Here is a 24,337-nt window from a genome sequence, read left to right on the forward strand (position 1 = left end):
GCGAGATGCGGGGAGGGAGGCGGAGCGCCGGCTGCCCCCCCTGAAGGCCCCCGGGGGCGACAGCCAGCTCGGGATCCAGCCCCGCTCCCCAGGCGTGCGCCCCCGGGCCCCCCGGCCTTCCCTCTGATGTCTGCGCTGCCGGGGGCGGCGGAGGCTGCGGCCGCGGCCGGCCCGCGGGAGGTGCCCGAGGGAGCCCAGGAGGGGGAGGCCGTGTGATGGCCCTGGACGGAGAGCGGGAGCAAGAGGACGAGAAGAAGAAGAAGAAGAAAAAGAAGAAGAGGAGGAAGAAGAAGGAGGCGCCCTCCGGTCCCACGATGGTCGAGGACGACTCGGCCCTCCGGCCCGGCGGCAGGGGGGGGCTCTCGGACCAGTGGGCGGACTCGGTGGGGGCGCGGCCCCGCACCACGGAGCGCCACATCACGGTGCACAAGCGCCTGGTGCTCGGCTTCGCCCTGTCCATCCTGGCGCTGCTGGTGGTCACCATGATCGCCGTGCTGCTCAGCCTGCGCTTCGACGAGTGCGGGGCCGGAGCCGCGGCCGCCGCGGCCGCCGCCGCCGCCGCGGCCGCCCCGGGGGCAGAGGCGGACGGCGCCCCGGCGGGGGGCCCGGCTCGGGCCGGCAACCACAGCGGCGCGGCGGGCGCGCCCCCACGGCCCGGAGCCGAGCCCGGGAGCCCCGCGCCCGGGGAGCCGTCGGAAGAGGAGGAGCCCGGGCGCCGGCAGCCCTGGACCCAGCTGCGCCTGCCCGGCCACCTGAAGCCCCTGCATTACAACCTGATGCTGACCGTCTTCATGGAGAACTTTACTTTCTCCGGGGAGGTCAACGTGGAGGTGGCGTGCCGGAACGCCACCCGCTACATCGTGCTGCACGCCTCCAAGGTGGTGGTGGAGAGGGTGCAGGTGGCGGAGGATCGCGCCTTCGGGGCCGTGCAGGTCGCCCGCTATTTCCTCTACCCCCCAAACCAGGTCTTCGTGGTGGTGCTCAACCGGACCCTGGAGGCGCAGAGGAATTACAACCTCAAAATCATTTACAACGCCATGATCGAGAATGAGCTGCTGGGCTTCTTCCGCAGCTCTTACGTGCTCCACGGGGAGAGAAGGTAAAGGGAGATTGGGGGAGACGGAGAGGGAAGAGGGAAGAGGGAGGCGGATCCCCCCGCGCCGCGCCGCGCCGCGCCGCCCCACCCCTGGGCACACGGACCCTGCGCTTCCTCGTCTCCCCTCGCAGCAGCTCGCTCTTCTTGGCCCCTGGGGAAGCAAAAAGGGAGTGGGGGCTGGGGAGCTAGCAGACAGACCTGCTTTCTCCCATTTCTTTGGCAGAGATCGCTGCTCCCGGCTCCTCTAGCCTCTCTGGTAACACCATTACCAAGGCAGCATCTACAGCCGCTCACCAAAGTTCTACCATCCGCTAGGAAAGGAAGGGGCTTGTTTTGTTTACAAGTTTGTTTGGGGGTGCTGTGATTGAGCTCATGACCTTGGAAATCTGACAAGAGGACAGTTGAAGTCAGTTTGTAAACAGAAGCAGGCACCAGAAACAGAATTGCAAGTCTCTTCAAAAAAAGGAAAAAAAAATAGACATAGTGGATCTTACTTAACATTGGATCCAAAAAGGTGCATCCAAGATTCCGATCCTTCTTTGATGGATCTTGGGGGGGGGGGTGGGAGAGAGAGAGAGAGAGAGAGAGAGAGAGAGAGAGAGAGAGACAGAGACAGAGACGAGAGACAGACAGGCAGAGAGGAGAGAGACAGAGAGACAGAGAGACAGAGAGAGACAAAGAGACAGAGAGGATACTGGCATATGAAAGTTGGCTAAAAGCAATTTTCAAATGACCAGAAGTTCAGCATAGGAGAATTAGGAGCAGGGTGCTTCTTTACCATTGATGACCAGTGTTGTACAACCTACTGCTCGTAATGCAAGGTGCCTCCTCAGCGCAGGAAAGCTGATTTGACTCATAGTAACTTCAAGGGCGCCATCCACAAGTTGCTGGCATCCTCTCCAGTGCTTGCCAGCTAGAGTACTGGAAGGAAAGCATCCTCAGGTGTCACTATCAAAGAGGGCTATTTGGTGCTTTTCTGACTAGGCAGCTATGTCTTATGGCCTTTGGAGGCTGAATATGTGCTGCTCTCCTTCTATTTCTCTCCTTGACCCATTTTTAAAAGTAACATTTACTTTATTTTGGAAATTAGTCAAATGACTAAGTAGGTCAGTGGATGCCCAAAGGGAAAATCATAAAAGATCAACATCTTTGGAGGGAGAGTGGGATAGTGGGGGGTCTGGAAAGGAATTGTGAAATCCAAGATACTGCTGTGAGGCGTTCAAAGGGATGCTATTGTCACATAGTAGGTTGGCTGAGTCACAATATTTTCTGGGGTACAGGGAAGTTTTTATTGTATAGGATGGATAAGTGCCATTATCCTAATAAGATGCTCAATAAGAAACCTACTGATGGAGGAAAATGAAGGACTGGGCATGGTTTCCTGCTAAGTAGCATGATAAATGCATGGAACATTCCAATTGTAAAGCATCTCCTCAGATCTTTCAGATAGATTTTCAAGGCATACCACATTTCTTTAAAAAATCACATCATGTATGGGAGGGTGGCTGGAGAAGTTGGAAAAGCAACAAGGTAACTTACAAAAAAAATACTTTTTAGACAATTTTGAGGAGGAGAGTGATCCCAACCATTGAGTCCATTCTTGTAGGAATCTCCCAGTGTGGAAACCATTGCCATCCTATAATGACATACACATCCTTCCATAGTTTGTGAATCTTGAAGAATCATGTAGAGCATTTTTGAATGACTCTTTGTGGTCATATAAGTGGCTTACATCAGTAATAGAATTCGAACCTTTGAGATTCCAAAGACAGAACTTTAGACCTTGCTGCCTTTTTCTTTAAGACTTTTGAAATCTTTTGAAATAAGAATTTTACTCATTGAAAGTACACATGTCCACAGAATAACTTTGTTATGACCAAATAAATATTCCCCAAAACAGTTTTACATCAGAATGAAATGTTCAAATTTTTCATAGAATGATTTGTCAAATAATATTTTTAGTCAAATTCTTTTTAACTAAATTCTGCTAACAAGTCAATGTTTCTGCATTTTCTACTGCTATTTTCTAGCATATATATATATGCTAGATATATATATGTACATATATATATACATATATATATATATATATATCACTGCACAAATTTGTTTCTACCTCTCTTTTGCCTATTTTATCAAAGTCTGACTTAGCTTGGATAAAAGTTTTACCGAGTACACATGGTTCAGAGCTCTCCTCCAATAGAAATGCAAGAGTCCCCAAGTCCTATCTCTGCTTCCAGAAATACCCAAACAATTCTATTTCTATGAAGTATGTTAATAAAAATTGTCACTGTTCTTAATTTTGCTTCCCTGGTGCTAAAGTAAATAGAATTCCTTGGAGATTTATTAAATATGAAATCTTCCTCCCCATCCAATCCTTTGACTGTTACCAAAGCTACACAAACACACATATTCTTTCATTATTATGGTTGCAATTTTTAAAAAATAGATCACTATTATTTCAGGTATGGATTGTTTTCATTCTTACAGTTTTACCATTATGAATGGTAGTAAATTGCCATTCTAAAAACCTCATTTATTTTAAAGGATATAGATACAGAACCTGAATTTTCATTTAGTTAACATTGGATCGTTCTTTAGTTATATAAAACTTTTGCTTAATTAGCTAAGCAGTACCAAATTGGCACTTAAAGGATAATAATTTAAAATACTTGTAAAATGTGACATTATTATATATTTAAAGTCTTAATACACATTCAATATAATCTTCTGCCCAGAGACCTCTTTCATGACATAAACCTGTGGAGCTGAGTGGGCTGGGAATAGTAGAATTAAATTCCCCTTTTTAATTCCACCCCATTGGCAGATTGGTGTTCTGAGCCCCTACTTGATCAGAAAGAGACAACATTGTTACACCCTGCAGATCTGAAAGAAAGAAAATGCGATAGTTTCTGTCTCATAGAGCAATAAGTTTAGAACTTGTACTTCTTTGGGGTATAATATTCACCCACTTGTGTAGGTGAAAAATCACCTCTTTTAGGCAATCGACTTGACTTTCTGGGAGAGACAACTTACCATTTTTTAATAATGATAGATGAAATATTTTCTCTTAGTTTTAAAATGTTTTCATCTTCAAGCATGAAGATTAGAAAGCATTACCCCCTCCAAGATTGCAATTATCTGCATGCCAAAAAGATGTCTTTTATCTTCCTTAGGTAGCTAGGCTCAATGAACAGAGCAATGGGCCTGGAGTCAGGAAGACTTGAGTTCAAATCCAGATTTAGTACAAAGTCTAGCACATAGTAGTCATTTAATATTCTCTTCATTTCTGGTATCTTCTTAATGTGCTTTGTGGGGACATGCTTGTTTAGAGGAAGTCAAAATATTTATTTACCTGAGGCAATTGCCTCTTATAAGTGTCCAGATGGTGATCAGGCCCATGTTAAAAGTAGGGTACCTTTATTTAGATCCAGATGGTCTGACTGAAACAGGAAATTTACCCAAGGCAACTGAATATTTCACTCACTTTCAAAAGAAAGAAGGTTCTCTAGTGGCAGACTTCAGTTGTGTCTGTAATATGCCTAACAAAACACTTGCAAACAGGTAAAAAACACTAAATGGGTCTCTTTGACTTGTCTACAATATTACAAATCAACTAGTTATCAAAGAAAAAAATTCTGTGGCTAAATTAGTTTCTTTTTCTATATAAGTGATTCTGAAAGCAGAGTCTAGGAATATTTGGTATTTTTTAGTGGTCTTCCAAGTGGCTAGGGAAATATGATCTTTTGTAAAATCAATATTCAATATATAACAATTTGAATTTTCATGTAAAAGTGAGAAATTTTTATGTATGTGTACATACCTGTGATTTCTTGAATGTAGGGAATTAGTGGAATGGAAACTATACTAATGTAGATTGGCAATTTTCTTAATGTATTATCTTAAAGTTATAGTATTTTTTTTTTTTTGGCAATCAGGTTTGGTGATTTGTCCAGCATCACTAATAAGAGGTTGGCTTTGAATTTGGATCCTCTTGGCTCCAGGACTGGTGATCTATCCATTGTGCCACTTATCTGCCCATTATTTACCATCTTAAAGAGTTATGTTGCTCATTTACAGGTGACATGAAATGCTCATAATCAATGCACCTGCTAGTATGTATCCAGAACATGACTTGATTTTGACTTTATAGTTGACCTATTTTCCTCTACATATGTTGTTTCTGTATTTTATTTATGCTATTTTATAAAAACCAGAAAATCAGCCCTATTGGCGTCTCATTAAAACCATGACTACTCTTTCCATTCAATTTGAATATGTGGTTTTGTTTTATAGAAGAAAGTGGGGAATGTACTAAAATATTGGAGCATCATTGATTTACCCAAAACCTTTCTGATTTAGTAATGGAATTAGTTTGATGATTTGTTTTTGTGCATACATACAACTGTAATGATCATACTGTCGCAGGATTAGACTCTCAAATCAAATGAAGCAAGCTATTATTTCTTTCTCTCACCCCAGTTGCTACCAGGTAGATTGAGTCTTAAATGATAGTGTTAGATGGATATTTTCTCCCCTTGAATTCATTTTAACTTGTTAAAGTTTAATTTTATTATTATTCATGGAGTTAGAGTGGTCCTATCTATGAAAAAGAATTGCAAAGTTGAAGGACCTCAGTTGTTAGGACTTTTACACTAAACATTAAGAGGCAGAATGAGGGAGAAAGAACAATTGGAGGTATCAGAAAAGACTTTGTATTAAGCTTTGAAGAAAGCTTCCATAGTTTCCTGAGCAACTGTTTCACCTAGTTTCTCCCTTGTTCATACTTTCCCTTCGAGGAAGGTTCTCTTCTACCATAATCCCTTAAAATTTGCTTCTATACTCTTCTGTCTTCTAAAGCTAATTTTTAACTAGCTATATTGACAGAGGGTTCAGAGTATGGTCACCAGCTTGAAGATGCTCACTGGCTTGGAAGGAATAATGGGAATGAAAATCTTGTAAGAGAATAGCTGCCTTAGGGCTTCTGAGGATGGGCCTGACTACATTCCTTCATGATAAAATAATTCCTTTTTCTAGGGCAAATACACTCTCTCTTATCCAGTCTCACACGAGCTCCTAGAAGCAGGAGGCTCTGGTGCTAAGTCTCAGGGATGCTGACTTTTCCTCATTTAAATATTTGATGGTATTTTAGCAAAATGGATTGACACAAACCTGATCTATCTTTCAACAACAGCAACAACAAGGGAAATAAAAGTTTATGGGCAAAAATCGTTTTTCATCGACAGCTATATTTTGTATGAAGCTAAGGTTCTTGATTAGATAATAAGAATAGCAGGTAGTATTTATGAAATAATTCAGGATTTATGAAAGACTTTAAGATTTGACATCTAAAGCTGCATGGGACCTTAGAGGCTATCCAGCCCACCCTCCTTATTTTACAGATTAGGATGAAGATTAGATTTTTTAAGGGACTTGTCCATGATGACATGAAAAGTCCAAGAGACAATTTTTGGGTAATTAAAAATCATTTTATTAATTATGACTAGACTAGATTAATTATGACTAGATAATTAAAGCGGTCAGTGACGCTATTAGGGACCAAAGATAAACTTTGGGAGGTGTCTCTGAATGTTTAAAAAAAATCTTTAGTAAAGGGGATCCACCAATGGGTAGAAATCAACTCTGATAGGTTAACAAACATTGAGGAGGTAGACAAAAATCTTCTTATTCATAAAGAGGTAGACAAAAAAGTCTTTAGCTCCTCCTGCAGAGAACATGGCCTAATTATGAGACACATCTGCCTCCAGCAAATCTGGGCCCAAACTACATTTCTAACCAGACCTCACTGATTGGTTTTCCCCGTCATAAGTTGGGTGACCCTAAATTCTAATGAAGGCTCCAAGGACAGACAGGGGCTTATTTCATAAGGGTGCCTAGACTAGATTCTATTTGAAAAGTCTCCTGGTTGGGTGGAGTCCTCCTCAAGATTGAAAAGCATGTATTGGGAGAATTTGAGCTATCTCACTTCTCAGCAATGTCTTTCGAAGGTATACTGAATAATCTACAGGGGTTTATTTCTGTATAAGGAAATAGAAATCTCAATTAATAATTGATTATAAATATGGGTGAAACAATTTCTTTCAACAGTCATCTAAGTGGTATGTCAGAAGTGAAATTTGAACTTAGATGCTCTGACACTATAGCTCTTGCCACTCTTTTCCAGTCGTTATTATCTCCTTTCAGACAGACAAGAGCACATATAATTTTACACATTTAATGATAGCTTTAAAGCAGTGTGGTTTGGAAGAATGGGACTTGGGTGCTGCTTCTTATTCTTATTGGGCTTGCAGGACCCTGGTTATGCAATTTAACCTCAGTACTCTGGGCAGCACTTGGAAACTGATAACACAGAAGAAAGGCTACAGCCTCTGGATTCCAGGGTTTCAAATACCATTTATGATCTTGGGATATTTCCATTTAATTTCCTTGGACCTCAGTCTCCGCAGCTATAAAATGATCGGGTTGGATTTGGTGTCATCTGAGGTCTCTTGTGATGCAGAACAGGTAGGACTCTACTTTGGCAGAGAGAGCTTTCCCAGTTGGAGTTTCTGTATAGCAGTGACCAGTTTCTGTATACCATGATAGGTCCAGACCCTCCTAAAATGATTTAAGGAAATTGAGGGATTGTGGAGTCAAGAAATTTGTTCAAGGTGCCAGAGCCAGTAAGTGATAGAGTTGGAATGTGGAGCAGTGCTTCCCTTTTCCAGATCTAGGGCTCTTCTTCTCATTATTATTCTAGAAATAAGAGGGGGAAGGGACTTTGGCAACTAAAATAGCAATTTATATTTATGTAGAGTTTAATGGTTTATAATACATTTTCAGACTAATTAATTTAAACTTTGAGAGGTAGGCAGAGTAAGCATCATACCCATTTTACAGATGAGAAAGCTGAGGCTCAGAGACACGAGGGGATTTGTCCATTGTCACGCAATGAATAAGAAATACAACTAGGACTTGATTTTAAAACTTTTTTTAAGATTTTAAGAACAACAACAACAAAAAGCATACTTGGTGACCAGGATTTTTAGTTCCTGGAAAAGGTGAAGGATATGACTACCTTGCCTTAGGAAATATAACTGGCCTCAGGAACCCCTTGTAGACACTAGAGTCTCCTGCTGTTTCTTGTCATTCTTTGCCTTTTTGTATCTAGGTTCAGCCTCAGGTGAAAAAAGCAGGGAAAAGGTCTTTTGGAATGTGAAGGAAAAGAAAGCTGAACCGTGTGTGTGTGTGTGTGTGTGTGTGTGTGTGTGTGTGTGTGTGTGTGTGTGTGTGATATGAACATATCATGGGTTCGGAAATTGTATGGTTTGGATTCTTGGAATCTGACACAGGAAGAGGTAGAGAAAAAAAACCCAAGTACCTTTTATTCTTTGAGTTACAACATAACTTTAATCCCAGGGACCAGGGGACTCCCTTCCCATACTGTGACTTAATCATCAATGCTAAGAGCTGGGCAACCACAGAGACAAGTTTAAATGATGCTATATATTCATCAATAGATTTGAACAGCTATCAAGAGTAAATCTATGGATTTCTGACAATAAATTTAGTATTTGTTTAGGACATTCAATATTATAAATCATAGTATGTGAATTCCTGTTCAGTTTAGCCTTCTCCCCAAACTAAAATAGTAAGACTCTGAGAAAACCAATTTTTCCTTCAATTAAAACACTTTCTATCCACGGTGATTGTATTTAACTCTCATCTTCAACAAGAGCATAGAAAATAATTTAGTACATGAAGGGGAAGCAATTATGTATATTATGTTCTGTTTTTATAATACAATTATTCACATATGGATTGCTTCCTACATACACATTGCTCACATTATTAGATTATGTTTTTAAGTTTACTAGAATGGTTATTTTTTTAAAGGAATACACTTTTGTTTATAGTTTTGAGTATTTCGCACTTATGCTTCTTTACAGAAATGGTAGGGGTTTAATGACTCATTGAAGTGCATAAAAATTCCTAATCTAAAGGATGGCAGGAAGGCTAGTGCTTCTCTCAGAGTAATAGTTTTCATTTTGCATAACTACCTAGCTCTTTAAAGGGAACCCATGTAACTTCTGTGACCTTGGAATGTATAGACAAACTTCCAGCCTAGCCACAGTAAGCATCAGGAAAAAATGATTTCTTTGAAGCTGAATGAAGTTTTTATCTTTCATTGAAAATATCCTTTAGCTCTTTAGAGGTTTTACTCCTCTTTTAAAAAAAATATTTCAACCCTAGGTGTATTGCAGCAACTATGAGATACATTTTAAATGTAATTTTTCATTATGCTGTCTATGAGAGGTGAATAGATCTGGTCAAAGCAGGTACCTTTTGAAAATAACACTTTTTTTGTAAGCTTTTCCTGTTTTGGCTGATTTCACCTCAAAAGTCATGAATCAATCTGAATACTAACAGTGTTATGCAAATGTTTATTTCCTGGCTATTTTGCCTTTACGAAGAGGCAAACAGAAAATAATAAAGCTGAAATTGTTTTGTATCACATGCTGTAATTTGCTGGCAGGATCATCCAACATTAATGCATTACTTCTGTTGAATGTTATCATAATGACTTGACACAACTGGCTTGCCTATTGGACTTCCGCATAAATGAAAAGAAATCAATTCTCTATATCCTTCAGAGGCAAAACAGAGCTTAAGTCCTCCTCCTTAGCTCAACCAAAATGTCAAATTGACAAGTTGTTACGAAAATCAAGTCATTTATTTTAAATGGGAGAGAATTAAAATACATATAAGTTATTCACATTCTTCTGGGTATGCTCGAGTGACATTCTTAGAATGTCATTTCTGGAAGTAAAACTTTTTATGGTAATAGAGGGATTCATTAGATGACAGGGATGATTTTGGTTAAGGAATGAGAACAGAAATAGGTGACAAGATATTACATTATCCCCATCACCAGCCTCCTGTTGTTTTTCAATTTGCTTATTTCATGGCTACACCTTTACAGAGATATGTTTTCTTTCATCCATTTTTGTTATGTTTGTTAATTATTTCCACCTGGATATCCTGCTGGCTTTGAAAACTCAACATGTCAACACTCCTCATCTTCCCTTTCAAAGCACCCCCTCCTCTTCTGGACTTCTGTATTTCTGCTTATGATATGGTCATTCTTCCAATCATATAGGCTTCATCAATACATTCATTATTCATCTTTGATTTTTCCCCATTCCCTTTCTTGTTTAGTTAACTATAACATCTTATAGATTCTACCTCTATGATGTGATTTGCATCAGACCCTCCTTTTCCTTGCTCCCATTTGTCAACCAGTTCAGGCTCTTATTACCTCTGACCTTAGCTACTGTCATGGACTCTGATTTCTGTTTTTTTTTTCCCCTGTTATTCGCTCTATTCCTTCTTGTACATGACCCCTGGATTAATATTTCTAAAGTACAGCCCTAATTATTACCAGACTCTTCTATAAAAGCTGGAAATTGCCAGCTGATTTTCAGTTAAACTCCTTTAACTAAAACCCTGTAATATGACCTCAACTTACTATCTAACCTTGTGGGCAAAGTCCCCATTACATCCCATATAATTATACTTCCACTTATCTTTCCTTGTGGCTTCTCATTTGTGTACCTTTGTTCATAGAATCAAACAATATCATAGATGGAAGTTATGTTAGAGTTCCTTTAGTACAGTACCCCCATTTTACAGATGAACTAACTGTGGTCCAAGAGTTTGTGTAACAAGTAGCAGAACTGGACTTTGGTCCCAGGTTTTCTGATGCTGAGTTCAGAATTCTTTTTTATGTTTCATGGTGTTGGAACATTTTTCCTGGGGAATTCTCCTCCAATCTCCACATATACACTCAAAACTCTACCTATCTTTTAGGTCCAGTTCAAAATATATATCTTCTGATAAGCCTATCATTTTTATCTTCTCGCTAATCCCCCCATGTAAAAAACCCTTCATTTTACAGATGAAAAAAAACCAAGGTCCAGAGAAACCAAATCATTTCTCTAAATTTCCATGGGACAATCTTTTGTTTCTGATCCCTTACCTTATTATTTATCATATTATAGTTATTCCTATACCTATGCCATCGCCCCCTACTAGATTGTGGATACTTTGAAGACCGCAGCCATGTTTTATTAACCTTTTTTTCTCCTTTAAGACCAGCACTCTGAAGATGTCTGTTAAATGAATAAATCAGTTAAGAGAGCTAAAAGCCTTTCTGTCCCCTTGCCTTGTCTTTAGTCTCTTAATAGAAAATATTAAAAATGAAAACTGTTGCTATCCATAAGCTAGTATTTAATAAAAAGCTCAAAAAGCAGATACTGTTTATACTTTTTGTTAGCCTTGTCCATGGATATCTGTTTTCTGATGATTGAATTAAAATTCTTTTCCAGTCTTCTTCAGGTGCCAGACTGTGAAATTGTTATTTCCTCATTTAGATAATACCTAAATGCATGCAGTTATCCCTGCATGTATATACCTATATGTAAGAATTCAGTGAGAATTATAATTGTCAAAGAGTCACCATTTCTGGTTTGATTCACAGGTTTCTTCAGTGACCCATATTATTTGAAGTGATTCCAGTGTATAAGTATCTGTATTTATCAGTTGCTCATTAGCCAAGAGGTATTAGAGTTTCAACTTTTAATGATCTCTTAGCTAAATATTAACTGTCTTTGCTTTGGGAACTAAAGTCTTAATAGATTATGATGGAGACTTCTCCCTTTAAGGAGGTGCTTTATATTTGAGCCACTCACTTGAAGTATCATGTATATTGCCCTCTTATTACTATCTTTTAAAATATACACACTTTGTTTTGCTCACTAGGTTGAAAGCTCTTTGAGTACGGGAATCATGGTCTTAACTTTCTTTGGTTCCCCCAACAGCATTGAATCCATTGATCAATACCTTGTGGGGATTCAATGGAGTATGGCTGATGGGAGCTATATTTGGTGAGGCAACTTGGTAGTGGACAGGGTGTAGGACTTCAAGTCAGGAAGATTTCACTTCAGATTCTCACTTATCTAGGTGGTTATGGGCAAGTCACTTAATCTTCATATGCTTCAATTTTCTTGGCTGTAAAATGGAGATGATATCTTTAATATCTTACTAAGTTACTGTGAGTATTAAATGTTTTATATATATATATATATAAATATATATATAGTGGTAATTGAGATACATCAGAAGATTAGTATACAGCAATAGGGAAACTAGGTGATACAGTGGATAGAACACAAGCCTTGGCATTAGGAGGATCTGAGTTCGTATTTGGTCTTGGGCAGTTAATACTCACTAGTTGTATGACTTTGAGAAAGTCACTTAACCCTGAATACCTCATATCCAAATCCATCTTCAGTTGTCCTAATTCATATCTGGTCCCTGGTCCAAGATGTCTCTGTAGGAGAAAGTAAAGTTGGTATCTTAGCATAGCTCTCCCTCACTCAGATCCAAATCATGTGCTTGTCATGGCATAATCTCCCTGATGTCAATGTTTTCTTCAAGAATGAAGGATAAATATCAGATAAGATACACCAATAGAACTGACAGGGAAGAGGGACAGAAACGTTAGCCTTAGTTTAAATACAGCCTCTGACAATAGTTAAGTGATCTTGGATAAGTCACTTTATCTTTGTCTTCCTTAATTTCTTCATTTGTAAAATGGGGGTAATAAAACACCTGCCTCCCAGGCTCGTTGTGAGGATAAGATGATAAACAGATTTGTAAAGTGCTTTGAAAAGCCAGTTCTTAGCCTTTGTTGGATGGCTATACTCTAGTAAGAAGTTGATCAAAGTGAGTGATTAGAATGAGAGATCACAGACACTTGAAAGGTTAATCAATCAGTGTTTATTGAATGCTTTTGACATTCAAGACACTGTTATAAGGCATTTTTAAGAGTTGAGATTCATCAAAAACCATATAATTCTTAGCTTTTGAAATGATAGTATGAAGCATTCATCTACAACTATCCTTAGCTCCTAGGTTCAATGGAAGCATTAGATTTTTATGTCAGAAGACCTTAAACACATGTAAATTTTGTGACCTTGGTTCTCTAGTCCATTTGCAAAGAATTCATTTCAACATGGAATTCAATACTCTGTGTCTACTTAAGGGGCAAAGTTGTTGGGAGCTCAGAAGAGAGATCCTTAGTCTTCTGACTTCAAGAGAGTAAACATGGGATTCCAGGTTTTGCCAGCTCCTCATTTCTCTCAGAATTAATTCTCTACCAATGAGGAGAGTCTTATGCAAATTGAATCGAACTCTTGAGTTACAATAATATTTTAGTGAGGTTCCAGATTTATAAGATACTAATCTTTTCAAATTATAAAACACTGTAAAATCTGAGGATGATAGATTTCTTTATTGAAATGTTTAATTTAGTTGGTTTTAGTTCTCAACCCTTTGTTGTAGACTTTTGAGGGCAGGCAGTGATTTAGAGAAAATTGGATTTTACTAAGTATTTTATTGAGCTATTAGCAAAGCTTCAGCTAAAGACTTGTTCCCAATTATCCATGGTCAGTCCCTCTAAAGCTGTGGTGGGACAAATTTGCTGGGTGGTGAACCCCAAGTCCCATATCATACTCTTTTTTTTCCTGCCCCCTCTAAATCCTTTATGTATCTTCTTATCTTTTTTTCTTTTACACATGAGTCCTCTCTTTCTGTCTCTAAATGTCTGTCATACTATCCTCCTGTAAGATCTACCTTAGTTGTTGTTTTCCTTAATCTAAATGGTTTTGCCCATGCTCAGTCCGTCATTGGTATTAGTTACCAGGGTGATGTCTCTATTGTACCAATCCATCAGGGAATCCCCAGTTCAAACTGTGGACTTGGCTAACTTCTTGATTGTGATGGAACCACTTCCCTTTTCAGGAATGGAGGTTCCTCGAACCTTTCATTTCTGGATATAACTTCCTGAATCTTTTCTTCATCCAAGATAAATAGGTATTTCAGTTTCTCTGGGAAACTCTGGGAAAGGTATCATCTCCAGTGGCTCTGTAGGATAGCCTGAAACTCAGCTCATTACTATTAGCCTCAAGGCTCAACCACAAATTATTTTTAGCTTCCGTATATCCTTACTATATGAGACTTAGATCATTATGACATATATTTCATTGTAAGTCTAATTTTTGGTGATTTAACTCCCACAATAGTTTAGTATTTTCATTTGTTAACCATGAAATCTAAAGAAAAGTAATGCCTTTCACCATGGGAACATAGAGCTGAAAAACGATCTTAGTCATTTAGTATTTACTGAGTTACTTATCTGGGACAGTCAACAAGCATTTCCTGTTATTTTATTTTTTCCAATTACATGCAAAGATAGTTTTCAGCATTCATCTTTTTGTAAGCTTTTGAGATCCACATATTTCTATCATTCTCCCTTTTATCCCTACCTTCCCATGGCAACAAATAATCTGAAATAGGTTGTCCATGTACAATTGTGTTTAACATATGTCCATGTTATTCATTCAATAAGTATTCATGGCACAGTGGAGAGAGTGGACTGGGCCTTGGAGACAAGAGGATAGGAGTTCAAATCCAGCCTCACACACTTGACTCTTCCTAGCTGTGGGACCTTGGACAAGCCACTTAACCCTGATTGCCTCACATTCAAGGCCTTCTCCAGTCATCCTGATTCATATCTGGTCACTGGACCCAGATGGCTCTCACGAAGAAGGTGAGGCTGGTGACTTAGCACAGCCTCCCCTCACTCAAATCCAGTTCAAGTGTAGTGAGATATAAGAAGACTGGAATAGTAGGGTGGTTGTGATGAGCTTTATTTATTTTATAGTAGTTTTTCAATTATATGTATGGATAGTTTTCAACGTTTTTTTTTGTTTTTGCAAGGCAATGGAATTAAGTGACTTGCCCAAGGTCACACAGCTACATAATTATTAAGTGTCTGAGGCTGGATTTGAACTTAGGTCTTCCTGACTCCAGGGCTGGTGCTCTATCCACTGTGCCACGTAGCTGCCCCTCAACATGAATTTAAAAAATTATTTAAGAAAATGGGGTAAATGACTTGCCCATCTAGCTGCCCCTACTGTTCCACCTAGCTGCCCCTCAACATTAATTTTTATAAGATTTTGAATTCCAATTTTTTTCTTTCTCTCCTTTCCTTCCTCCCCAACACAACTAGCAATCTGGTATGGGTTATGTATGTCTAATCATAGATTGTGAAAGAAGAATCAGAACTTTACTTTCATGTTTTCCAATATAGGTTGGATATCATTTGACTTTTGTTTTTTCTTCACACATTCCATTGCTCAGGGAGAAGATAAGCCATGATTCAAGAAAGACTAGTTATTCTCCATTATTTGCCACTGTGATGCCAAAGTTTGTTTGGATATTTTTTGGGGGACTTATATTTTATTGTCATGTATGGCTCTGGTTTGTGATTTTATCCTAATTGAAACAAAAACTACCCTGAAGAACTTTTATTGTTGGGGAAAAATGCATTCTATAGGAAATGTGTTTTACTGCTGCATATGCACTTTAGTTTGATTCAGAAAAATAAAAACTTTGCATATCTGGCAAAAATGTTTTATTTTAGGAGCAGCTGTACCTAATGCACCTATAACTCAAACCATAAATGCAGTGGGTGATTTTTTTTTCTTTCTTTTTTGCTTCTAGATTTCTTAGTGTAACACAGTTCTCTCCGACCCATGCAAGAAAGGCTTTTCCCTGTTTTGATGAACCCATCTACAAAGCAACTTTCAAAATCAGTATTAAGCATCAAGCCACATATTTGTCTTTATCTAATATGCCAGTGGAAACTTCAGTTTTTGAGGAAGATGGATGGGTTACAGATCACTTTTCACAGACCCCGCTCATGTCCACCTATTACTTAGCCTGGGCTGTATGCAACTTCACCTTTCGGGAGATGGTCACAAAGAGTGGAGTCGTAGTAAGTATTTTTCACTTGAAAATTGCAAATTTACCTCTGAAATGTGATTTTTGGATTCATTCCTTCATTTACATTTTTTTTTCTATTAGGAGCCTCTATTTACCTCTCAAATGAGATATTTGTGAAATGCTCAGCAAGAGTCTGGCTCATTTGTTCTCTATTCTCTTCCCCCCTGCCCCTTCTCTTCTGAGTATTATAACCTCTCTTTTCAGAGAGATAAAACTCCCTCTAAACTTTGAATATACTAAAACATGGTGGGAGGGTACTGGGAGACTTATGAAGAGAGGAACTTCTCTGCTTCACCCTGAACTACTGGTCCTTCTGTCTCTTTTAACAAAGAACTTTTATATAAAGCCATTTTTTTCTTGTATGTATTCAATTCCATTCATCAAATTCAATAAATATTTATTGAGTGTCTACTTTATGCACATTGTCTTCCTAAGGCAAAAGGACTGGCAGAAAATGATTCTAATTCTCCCAAGTAAAAAAAATCCTGTCTATACCAAAAAATGTTTGCTTGAACTCAAGGAAAAACTGGCTTGTGAATATTACCAGTGACTGTTATTTTAATGAGAATTACAGAGCAACAAGTTTGGCCAAAATCATTATTTCTGGTTTCTCAATTTAGAATACTGTGGAAATTGTTAGAAAACTCTGCTTGTGGCCCACAGAGGTGAAAACAAGATATATGAAAGTGAACCATAGATTTATCTGGAATGAAATCATTAAATTGGTGTCCTAATTGCTATGTAGAGTGATTGTAGAAGAGTAGCTGACATTTGATTTTCATAGAGTTATAGTGTAATTATTTGCAATGTCAAATTCCTTCTTTGGTATTTGTTGATCCTTCCAGTGGACATTTCAGTGCTTGCACTCATTGGACCAGAGAAGGAGCCAGAAGGCATGCAATTTTCTTCTACCATCCTAAAATACCGATGATTACCTTGGTATGTTATCGGCTAGCAGAGGGATGAGGAAATGCAATTTCATTTCCTAAGCTAGTTTCTTCAAAGTGTGAATATGTCCTCAGCCCTACACAATTATGCCTGTTGCTAAGTGACCCATGTTTAAAGTCAGAAACACTATAATTATTTTATATCTAATTTTTCCTATAATTGCTCATCATTTCAGTGGTTAATAAATAAATGTTAAGTTTCCATTTAATGTTTTATTCCAGGTATAAAAATATAAATAATGTTACTACCTAGTATCCAGAAATCAACTGGAACAATTTCATAGATTCTTTAAGATTGGGGAATTTTTAGAAAGATGAGTATCATATATTAAAATGACACACACTCTCACACACATACATACACACATATATATTCTAATGAATTCTAAATTATGCCATAGGAAACTTAATAGGGAAAATACGCTGGGTTGAAGGAAATCTTTAAGAATAACTAATCTATATCTAAGAAGCAATGTTCAACAGAGATGAAATGATTTACTGGAAATGATATATATTCAATAAGCATTTATTCAGTTCCTACTATGTATCTGATTCGGCAGCCAAGTGATATAGTGGATAAAGGCTTGGAATTAAGAGGACTGGAGATCAAATTTGACCTCAATTTGTGTGACCCTAGACAAATCACATAACCCTATTTGCCTCAATTTCCTCATCTGTAAAATGACCTGAAGAAGGAAATGACAAATCATTCCACTATCTTTGCCAGGAAAACCTCAAATGGAGTCACAAAGAGTTGGACACAACTGATATGTTTGAACACGTACAAAAAATGTATCAGATGTACTAAATGCTGAGGGGATATAATGAGTTCACTTTCTAATGACAGAGATAGTGTGTTAAAAATCATTCCTATAATTAATATACAGCATGAGTGAAACTTAGCAATATGGGAGGCATGGGGAAGAGGGGAGAACAAGGAAAGCCCCCCTGCAAAAGGTGGGTTTTGATCTTTCTTGAAGAAGCTGGGGAGCCAGGAGATGGAGGTGAGTAGAGAGAACATTTCAGGTAGTAGGAGACAACTTGGTATCCAGGGAGGAAGTATCGAGTATGTGGAACATCTAGAAGACGCCTGTTGTTGGATCATGGGTTACTTTTGAGCAACAAATTGTAAGAAGCCTGGAAAGATAAGAAGGGGCCAAGTTATAAAGGACTTTTTTTTAATTTTAGATTTTTTTGCAAGGGAATGGTGTTAAGTGGCTTGCCCAAGGTCACACAGCTAGGTAATTGTTAAGTGTCTGAGGCCAGATTTGAACTCAGGTACTCCTGACTCCAAGACCAGTGCTCTATCCACTGTGCCACCTAGCTACCCCATAAAGGACTTTAAAGATGATTTTACGTTGGATTCTGAAGGTATTTAAAGTTTATTAAATAAGGAGGAAGTAACAGCCAGATGTGTACTTTAGGCAGATCATTCTTTTAATTATACAGTGATTCCATGTTAGAGTCAGAACTAAAGCTAAAATCCAGTCCTCCTGACTTCTGAAACTTAAGACCCTTTACACTCCCTCAGGTATTAACCTTTCTACTTACTCATTTCAAGGCAACTATTTGTTCTTGGTAGACATTAGGAGTGTTATTAACAGAGGCTCTTCCATAGCTGGAAAAAGCTATGTGTAGGATTGGAATAGTGTAGGACTGCCACTTGGAATAGCTGGGGCATTTGTTTAGCATCTTAGATGTCATAGATCTAAACAGAACCAGAGTCAAAATGTGCTGGGAAGGCATGTCTTTTTCTTTCTTTTTTTTTGAGGCAATGACTTATCCAGGTCATAATGTTCCCTTTGTACTCAGGTCCTCTGACTCTGGGGCCAGTGCTTTATCCATTATACCACCTAACTGTCCTAGGGTATAGCTTTGGAACACCATCCTCTTTATCACTAACTATTTAGCATTACAATCAACTGGAAAAAATGTTTCTCTAATGTGTACTCTTCAAATAGCCAACAATTAAGTAGTGCCTTTCCTCTGTGACTATCTCTAATTTCTCCTGTTTGCATCTTATTTGTATGTTGTATGTTGTTGTTCCTTTATTGTTTCTCTTATTAGAATGAGAATTTCTTGAGAGCAGTGAATGAATACCTTTTGCCTTTCTTTGTATCCACAGAACTTGGCATAGAAGGCATTTAATAAGTTAATAACTGTTTATTGAGTAATTGATTGAGGCAGGTTGAAGGCTGAACTTGGAATAGAAAGATATGGGTTCTAATTCTGCTCTTCTAATTATCCAATAAGACTTTGGACAAACAATTTGACTTCTCTTGGTCTCAGTTTGTTTATAGGTAAATGTATGGATTGAAATTGAGGGCTTCTGAGAGTTCATTCAAACTCTCCATCTGTGATATGTAAATATAAAACAGCACATGGAAAATGAGTGGTATAAATAATAAGTATTTACAGGAGTTCAGAAGAGGTCAGCATGGACCTGAGTAACTGGAGGAAACTTCACTGAGCAGGCGATATTCTAAGGAGCCTTGCAGGATCACTAGTGATTAGATAAGTGGAGTATTTGGAGCAAAAATAGTTTAGCCAAGTAACAGTGATGCTAAATCAGAGAAGGAAGGGACATTTCAGATATTTTTCAGTGGGTTGTCCAGGTTGGACAGAGCTTAGAACACAAATCAGCCAATTGGTCAGGAAACACATATAGTTATTAAATATCTACTCTTTACTAAGCACTATGCTAGGTCCTGTGGGGTATAAAAGCAAAAGTTGAAATGAGCAGTTATGGGGGTAGATCAAGAGAAGCTTCATAAGAAGATGGTACTTGCGACTTGGAGGGAGATCAGAGACCCAGAGATGGGGCAGATGAAGTGCTCTGGGTGGGAACAGAGAGAGAAGGCCAGTTTGGCTGGATGGTAGAGTGTGGGAGGGGGAGTCATGTTCATTGGAATAGCAATGTGGTATTTTAAGCAGATTAGTCAGGCAGCAATGTTTAGGATGGAGTGGTAGAGGGAGAGAGTAGAAACACAGAGAAAATTAGAAAATTATTGGACTTGTCCAGGCACAATATGATGAGGACTAGAATGTATAGACATGTGTGTTATATTTACCTAGATACATAATCTCTAAAGAAATTAAGATGCAAGTAAAATGTCTTTAGCACCTTGAAAACCCCAAAGCATGAGGCAAGTGTTAGTTATTTTTATTAGGTTAGGGAATAAGATATTATTAAACACATTGTATATTAGACACTGTGATAAGCACTTTAAAATATTATATCATTTGATTTTCTCTATGGTCCTGTGATGTAGGAAGATATTATTATTCCCATTTTACAGATGGGGAAATTAAGGCAGGTGAAAGACTGAAAGAGGATATATGACCCGCAAAGGGTCACATGGCTAGTAAGTTTATGAGGCTGGATTTGAACTCAGATCTTTTTAACTCAGTTTAATTTGGTAAGTAACTACTTTGCCATCTATGACTCAAAGAGAAGGAAAAGACATAATAAGAAAAGAATTGGATTGGTATCTCCTTGAGACTGTTCTCTGAATCTCTTTTGGGAAACTCCAAGTTCTCTTTGCCTAAAAACATTTTAGACTAGGTTCATATGCAGGACTGGTAAATTATTTGCCTACCTTAATAGTTAAATTGACCAGTGCCTAAATAAAAGTAAAAGACTATAGAAATGATAAAGTTGCCTTCAAGGAGCCATATTTTCTTATAGGAAAGCACACTGAAGGACAGTTATAAAACTTATTTATTGCCATTCTCGTTAATTGAAGAGGTTTGTATTTCCTGTTCCAGGTTTCCCACTTTTAGCAAGGCTGATATATGTAAAATTGGTGGAAATTATACTGACTTCTATTGTGTAATCTACAATTACTTATGTACTGACCAATGATTTTTTAGATTATGACAGTGACAAATAAATGTGAAAGGCAATAAAACATAAGGGAAAAAAGAAAAAGGCAGTGTAAGATGTGTGAAGGGCTCTTCCTCTTGGTGCTTAAGGCTACACATGTCTTTATACTCTGTGAAGCACTTCATAGAATGGAGACTTCAGTCAACTCTTGTTCCTTCCTTTGTATACATAAGGGAGATGATTCTGGCTGTGTGCATCTGTCTGTTGGTGTCTTCCCTTCCGGCCAGAATTATGTCTGGCTTCAGGGGAGAAGAGGGGCCTCTTACTAGCAGCTTGTGTTTTCACAGTACCAGCTGTCAGAAATTTTGCCACCTGGAGCCCCTTTCAGGAGCTATCCCCAAGCTAAACCTGCCCCTTTTGCTCTTAGACATAGTTCAGGTAAACCTAGAAATCAATGATCCTACCTAAGCTAATAACCAAGCAAAATGTGTTCTGTCTCCTCCCTCCTCCCTCTTTTCCTTGTACATCTTTTGTTTTTCTTTCATTGACTTTTTTGGTCCTCTGGCATTTTTACCCCTTACTTCTTGGCCTTTTTCTACATCAAATATCTTAGGGTTTATTTTCAATCTTGTTTTGCCCACTTCACAGTCTAAGAGATGTGAAGCATTGTGTATATTGAAAACAATTTAGATGGTAGCCTGTGTTACTAGTTGGTTTATATAAGTCTTCTCTTCTTCCAGGATGTAATTAAGAATTCAAAGGTAAAGTCAATATTGAATACAGTTCTAAACACATCCAAACTTGGGAACTTTAGATTCCTTTTACTGGTGGAAAATTATAACAAAAGCACAGTATTGGAAGAGATTGAGATCATGCTGCTGTTGCTGATATCAGTGACAATGGAAAAATTCTCTAAAAATATAATTGGAACAGAACTCAAATGTCTGAGTTCCCAGCTCAATGCCTCATGATCTCCCAATATCACCAAGGAGGAGAACATGACTTATATTTGCTCTTTAATGATGATCTGGAGTGTTCAAGAAAGTGAATCACATGGGAGAATCAGGAGTCTTCTGGATAGTGTAGTCACATTAGATTCAAATATAAAACAGATCCCTGCAGGCCACATATTGACTTAGAAAATCACAAATTGACATTATCTTGGTTGTATTGTGTTTTCATTTATTTTGTAAAGCATTTCTTATTTACATTTTAATTTCATTTAGTCTACATTGATGGTTATGAGTTTGGCAGTGTTGGGGTGGTGAATACCAGTGCCAGACCTGCATCAGAAAACATAAGTTCAGATATAGTCTTGGATCCTAACTATTCTTGTGTAAGTCATTTAAACTCTGGCTGCCTCACTTTTCTCATTTGTAAAATGAGAGTAATACTAGCACCCATCTCCCAGGGTTGTCATGAGGATAAAATAAGGTAATAGTTCTACAGTGCTTTACAGATCTCAAAGTCCTATATAAATGGGCTAGAAGTTCTAACTAGTATTACTTTTATTGTTTTAATTATTATTTTTCCCTCAGGAGAAAATATATTGTTAATTTATTTTTCCAACTACATACAATGGTAGTTTTCACCAATCATTTTTTTTCAAGGCTTTGAATTTTACATTTTTCTCCCTCCCTCCCTTCCCCCTTCACAGAAAACAATCTAATATAGGTTCTACATGTATAACCATGCTAAACATAGATCCATATTAATCATGTAAAAGATGAATCAAATTGAAATGGAAAAACTTAGAGAGAAAAATGCCTTACAACTTTAAAAAATTGAAGATAGTAAGCTTTGTTACTTTCTTTTATCAGCATCATTATTATTACAACCCCCTCATCAAGTCTTTGCATATATTTATTAGCCCATAACCTCTTTAATAACATGGGTTGTGTTTTTGTCTTTTTTTGGTATCACCTGCACTTAGCCTTTCACAGAGCAGGTTTTCAGTAAATGCAAGTTTAATGATTGAATTGGATTTGAATCCTATGCTAGTTGCTCAGTGTGATATTGTTCAAGTCACTTCACCTTAGTCAGCATCAATTTTCTTTTAAGTAGTGAGAAATTATGATGTATGGGGTTTACAGGAAGACACATTATAGTGTGTGGGCTTGCTGTACTCCCTTCTGGGCTGCTCATTTACCTTTGGTGTCTACCTTTCATCCAACTTTCGCCTGTGGCTGCAAGAAACAGTAATATGTATAGTGACCACAACCTGGTAAAGCTATCTCAGATGGGATAAAACAGATTGAGAATAAGCAATGAACCTCAAATCCATCAGTGAGTTAGGAGAATGTCTACACCCAGAAAAGACTTTCCCTTATGGAATGGATAGATGAGAATAATTTGTTCCAATGGTGGCTGAACCAGGAACTGTGGGACACCAAGGTCATCACTATATCTTGAGCCATCTCCAATTGCCAGGACTGCTGTCTTGCCATTGGACTTTGGTGACTCTGGAAGAGAGAATGAGGGTAATGATTTTTTTTTTGTGACTCTGCCTCACTTAAATCCAATGTGCACAGTAGTCAAGTCACCACTGTATGATGTCATTGATCCTCTTCTAAAAATAAGGATGGGAGTTGTGAACTAATCTTACCTTTCTGGAGAACAATTCAGAATTATGCCCAAAGGGGGATAAAACTGGGCATATCCTTTGATTCAGCAACACCACTATTGGATCTACATCCTGAAGAGATCATGAAAAAGGGTAAAAATCTCACATGCACAAAAATATTTGTAGTAGCTCTTTTTGTCCTGACAAAGGATTGAAAACTGGAGGGATGCCCATCAATTGGGGAATGGTTGAACAGATTGTGGTATATGTATGTAATGAAACATTATTGTTCTATAAGAAATCATGAGCAATGGAATTTTAGAAATACCTGGAAAGACTTGCATGAATTGATGTGGAGTGAAATGAGGAGAACCAGAAGAACATTATACACAGTAACAACAATATGGGGTGATGATCAACAATGATGACTTGTTCATTTCCACAGTACAGTAATCAAAGAGAATTTTTTTTAGTTTTTTGCAAGGCAAATGGGGTTAAGTGGCTTGCCCAAGGCCACACAGCTAGGTAATTATGAAGTGTCTGAGACCAGATTTGAACCCAGGTACTCCTGACTCCAGGGCCAGTGCTTTATCCACTGTGCCACCTAGCCGCCCCCTCAACAACAATTTTTAAAAGACTTGGAATAGAAAATACTATCCATATCCAGAGAAAGAATTGTGGAGTTTAAATGAAGACCAAAATTTATTATTTTCAATTTTTAAAAATTGAAAAAATAAAAATAAGGATGAATAACAATGAGAAATTAAACTAGATGGCATATAAGGACTTTCTAGTTATGAATCTTAGGGTCTTTTTAATGTTATGGTCAATGGTACCATGTATAGGTATCATGAGTACCAAGGCTACCACATATTCAACTTGAATTTTCTTGGATTAAAGCATCAAGAAGTAATAAGGTTTAAGGAAAAGGAATAAGATTTGAATAGAAGATCAGAGATAGGCACCTGGAAGTAGCTAACTCCATATCTGAATCT

The 24,337-nt window shown here is 38.2% G+C and overlaps 1 protein-coding gene across 1 annotated transcript in view; it reads left to right on the forward strand.

Annotated features, from left to right (window-relative positions):
• The first annotated feature begins 215 nt into the window (after positions 1-215).
• The window catches only part of TRHDE (thyrotropin releasing hormone degrading enzyme), a 475,008-nt gene continuing 450,886 nt past the window's right edge, over positions 216-24,337 (forward strand). Inside the window, exons 1-2 of the mRNA XM_074220778.1 lie at positions 216-1,099; positions 15,725-15,998. Of these exons, the coding sequence (XP_074076879.1) occupies positions 216-1,099; positions 15,725-15,998 (1,158 nt within the window). The remainder of the gene's footprint in view (positions 1,100-15,724; positions 15,999-24,337) is intronic.

This window comes from Macrotis lagotis, chromosome 2, assembly GCF_037893015.1.
Source record: "Macrotis lagotis isolate mMagLag1 chromosome 2, bilby.v1.9.chrom.fasta, whole genome shotgun sequence".
In the NCBI taxonomy this organism is placed as follows: domain Eukaryota; kingdom Metazoa; phylum Chordata; class Mammalia; order Peramelemorphia; family Peramelidae; genus Macrotis; species Macrotis lagotis.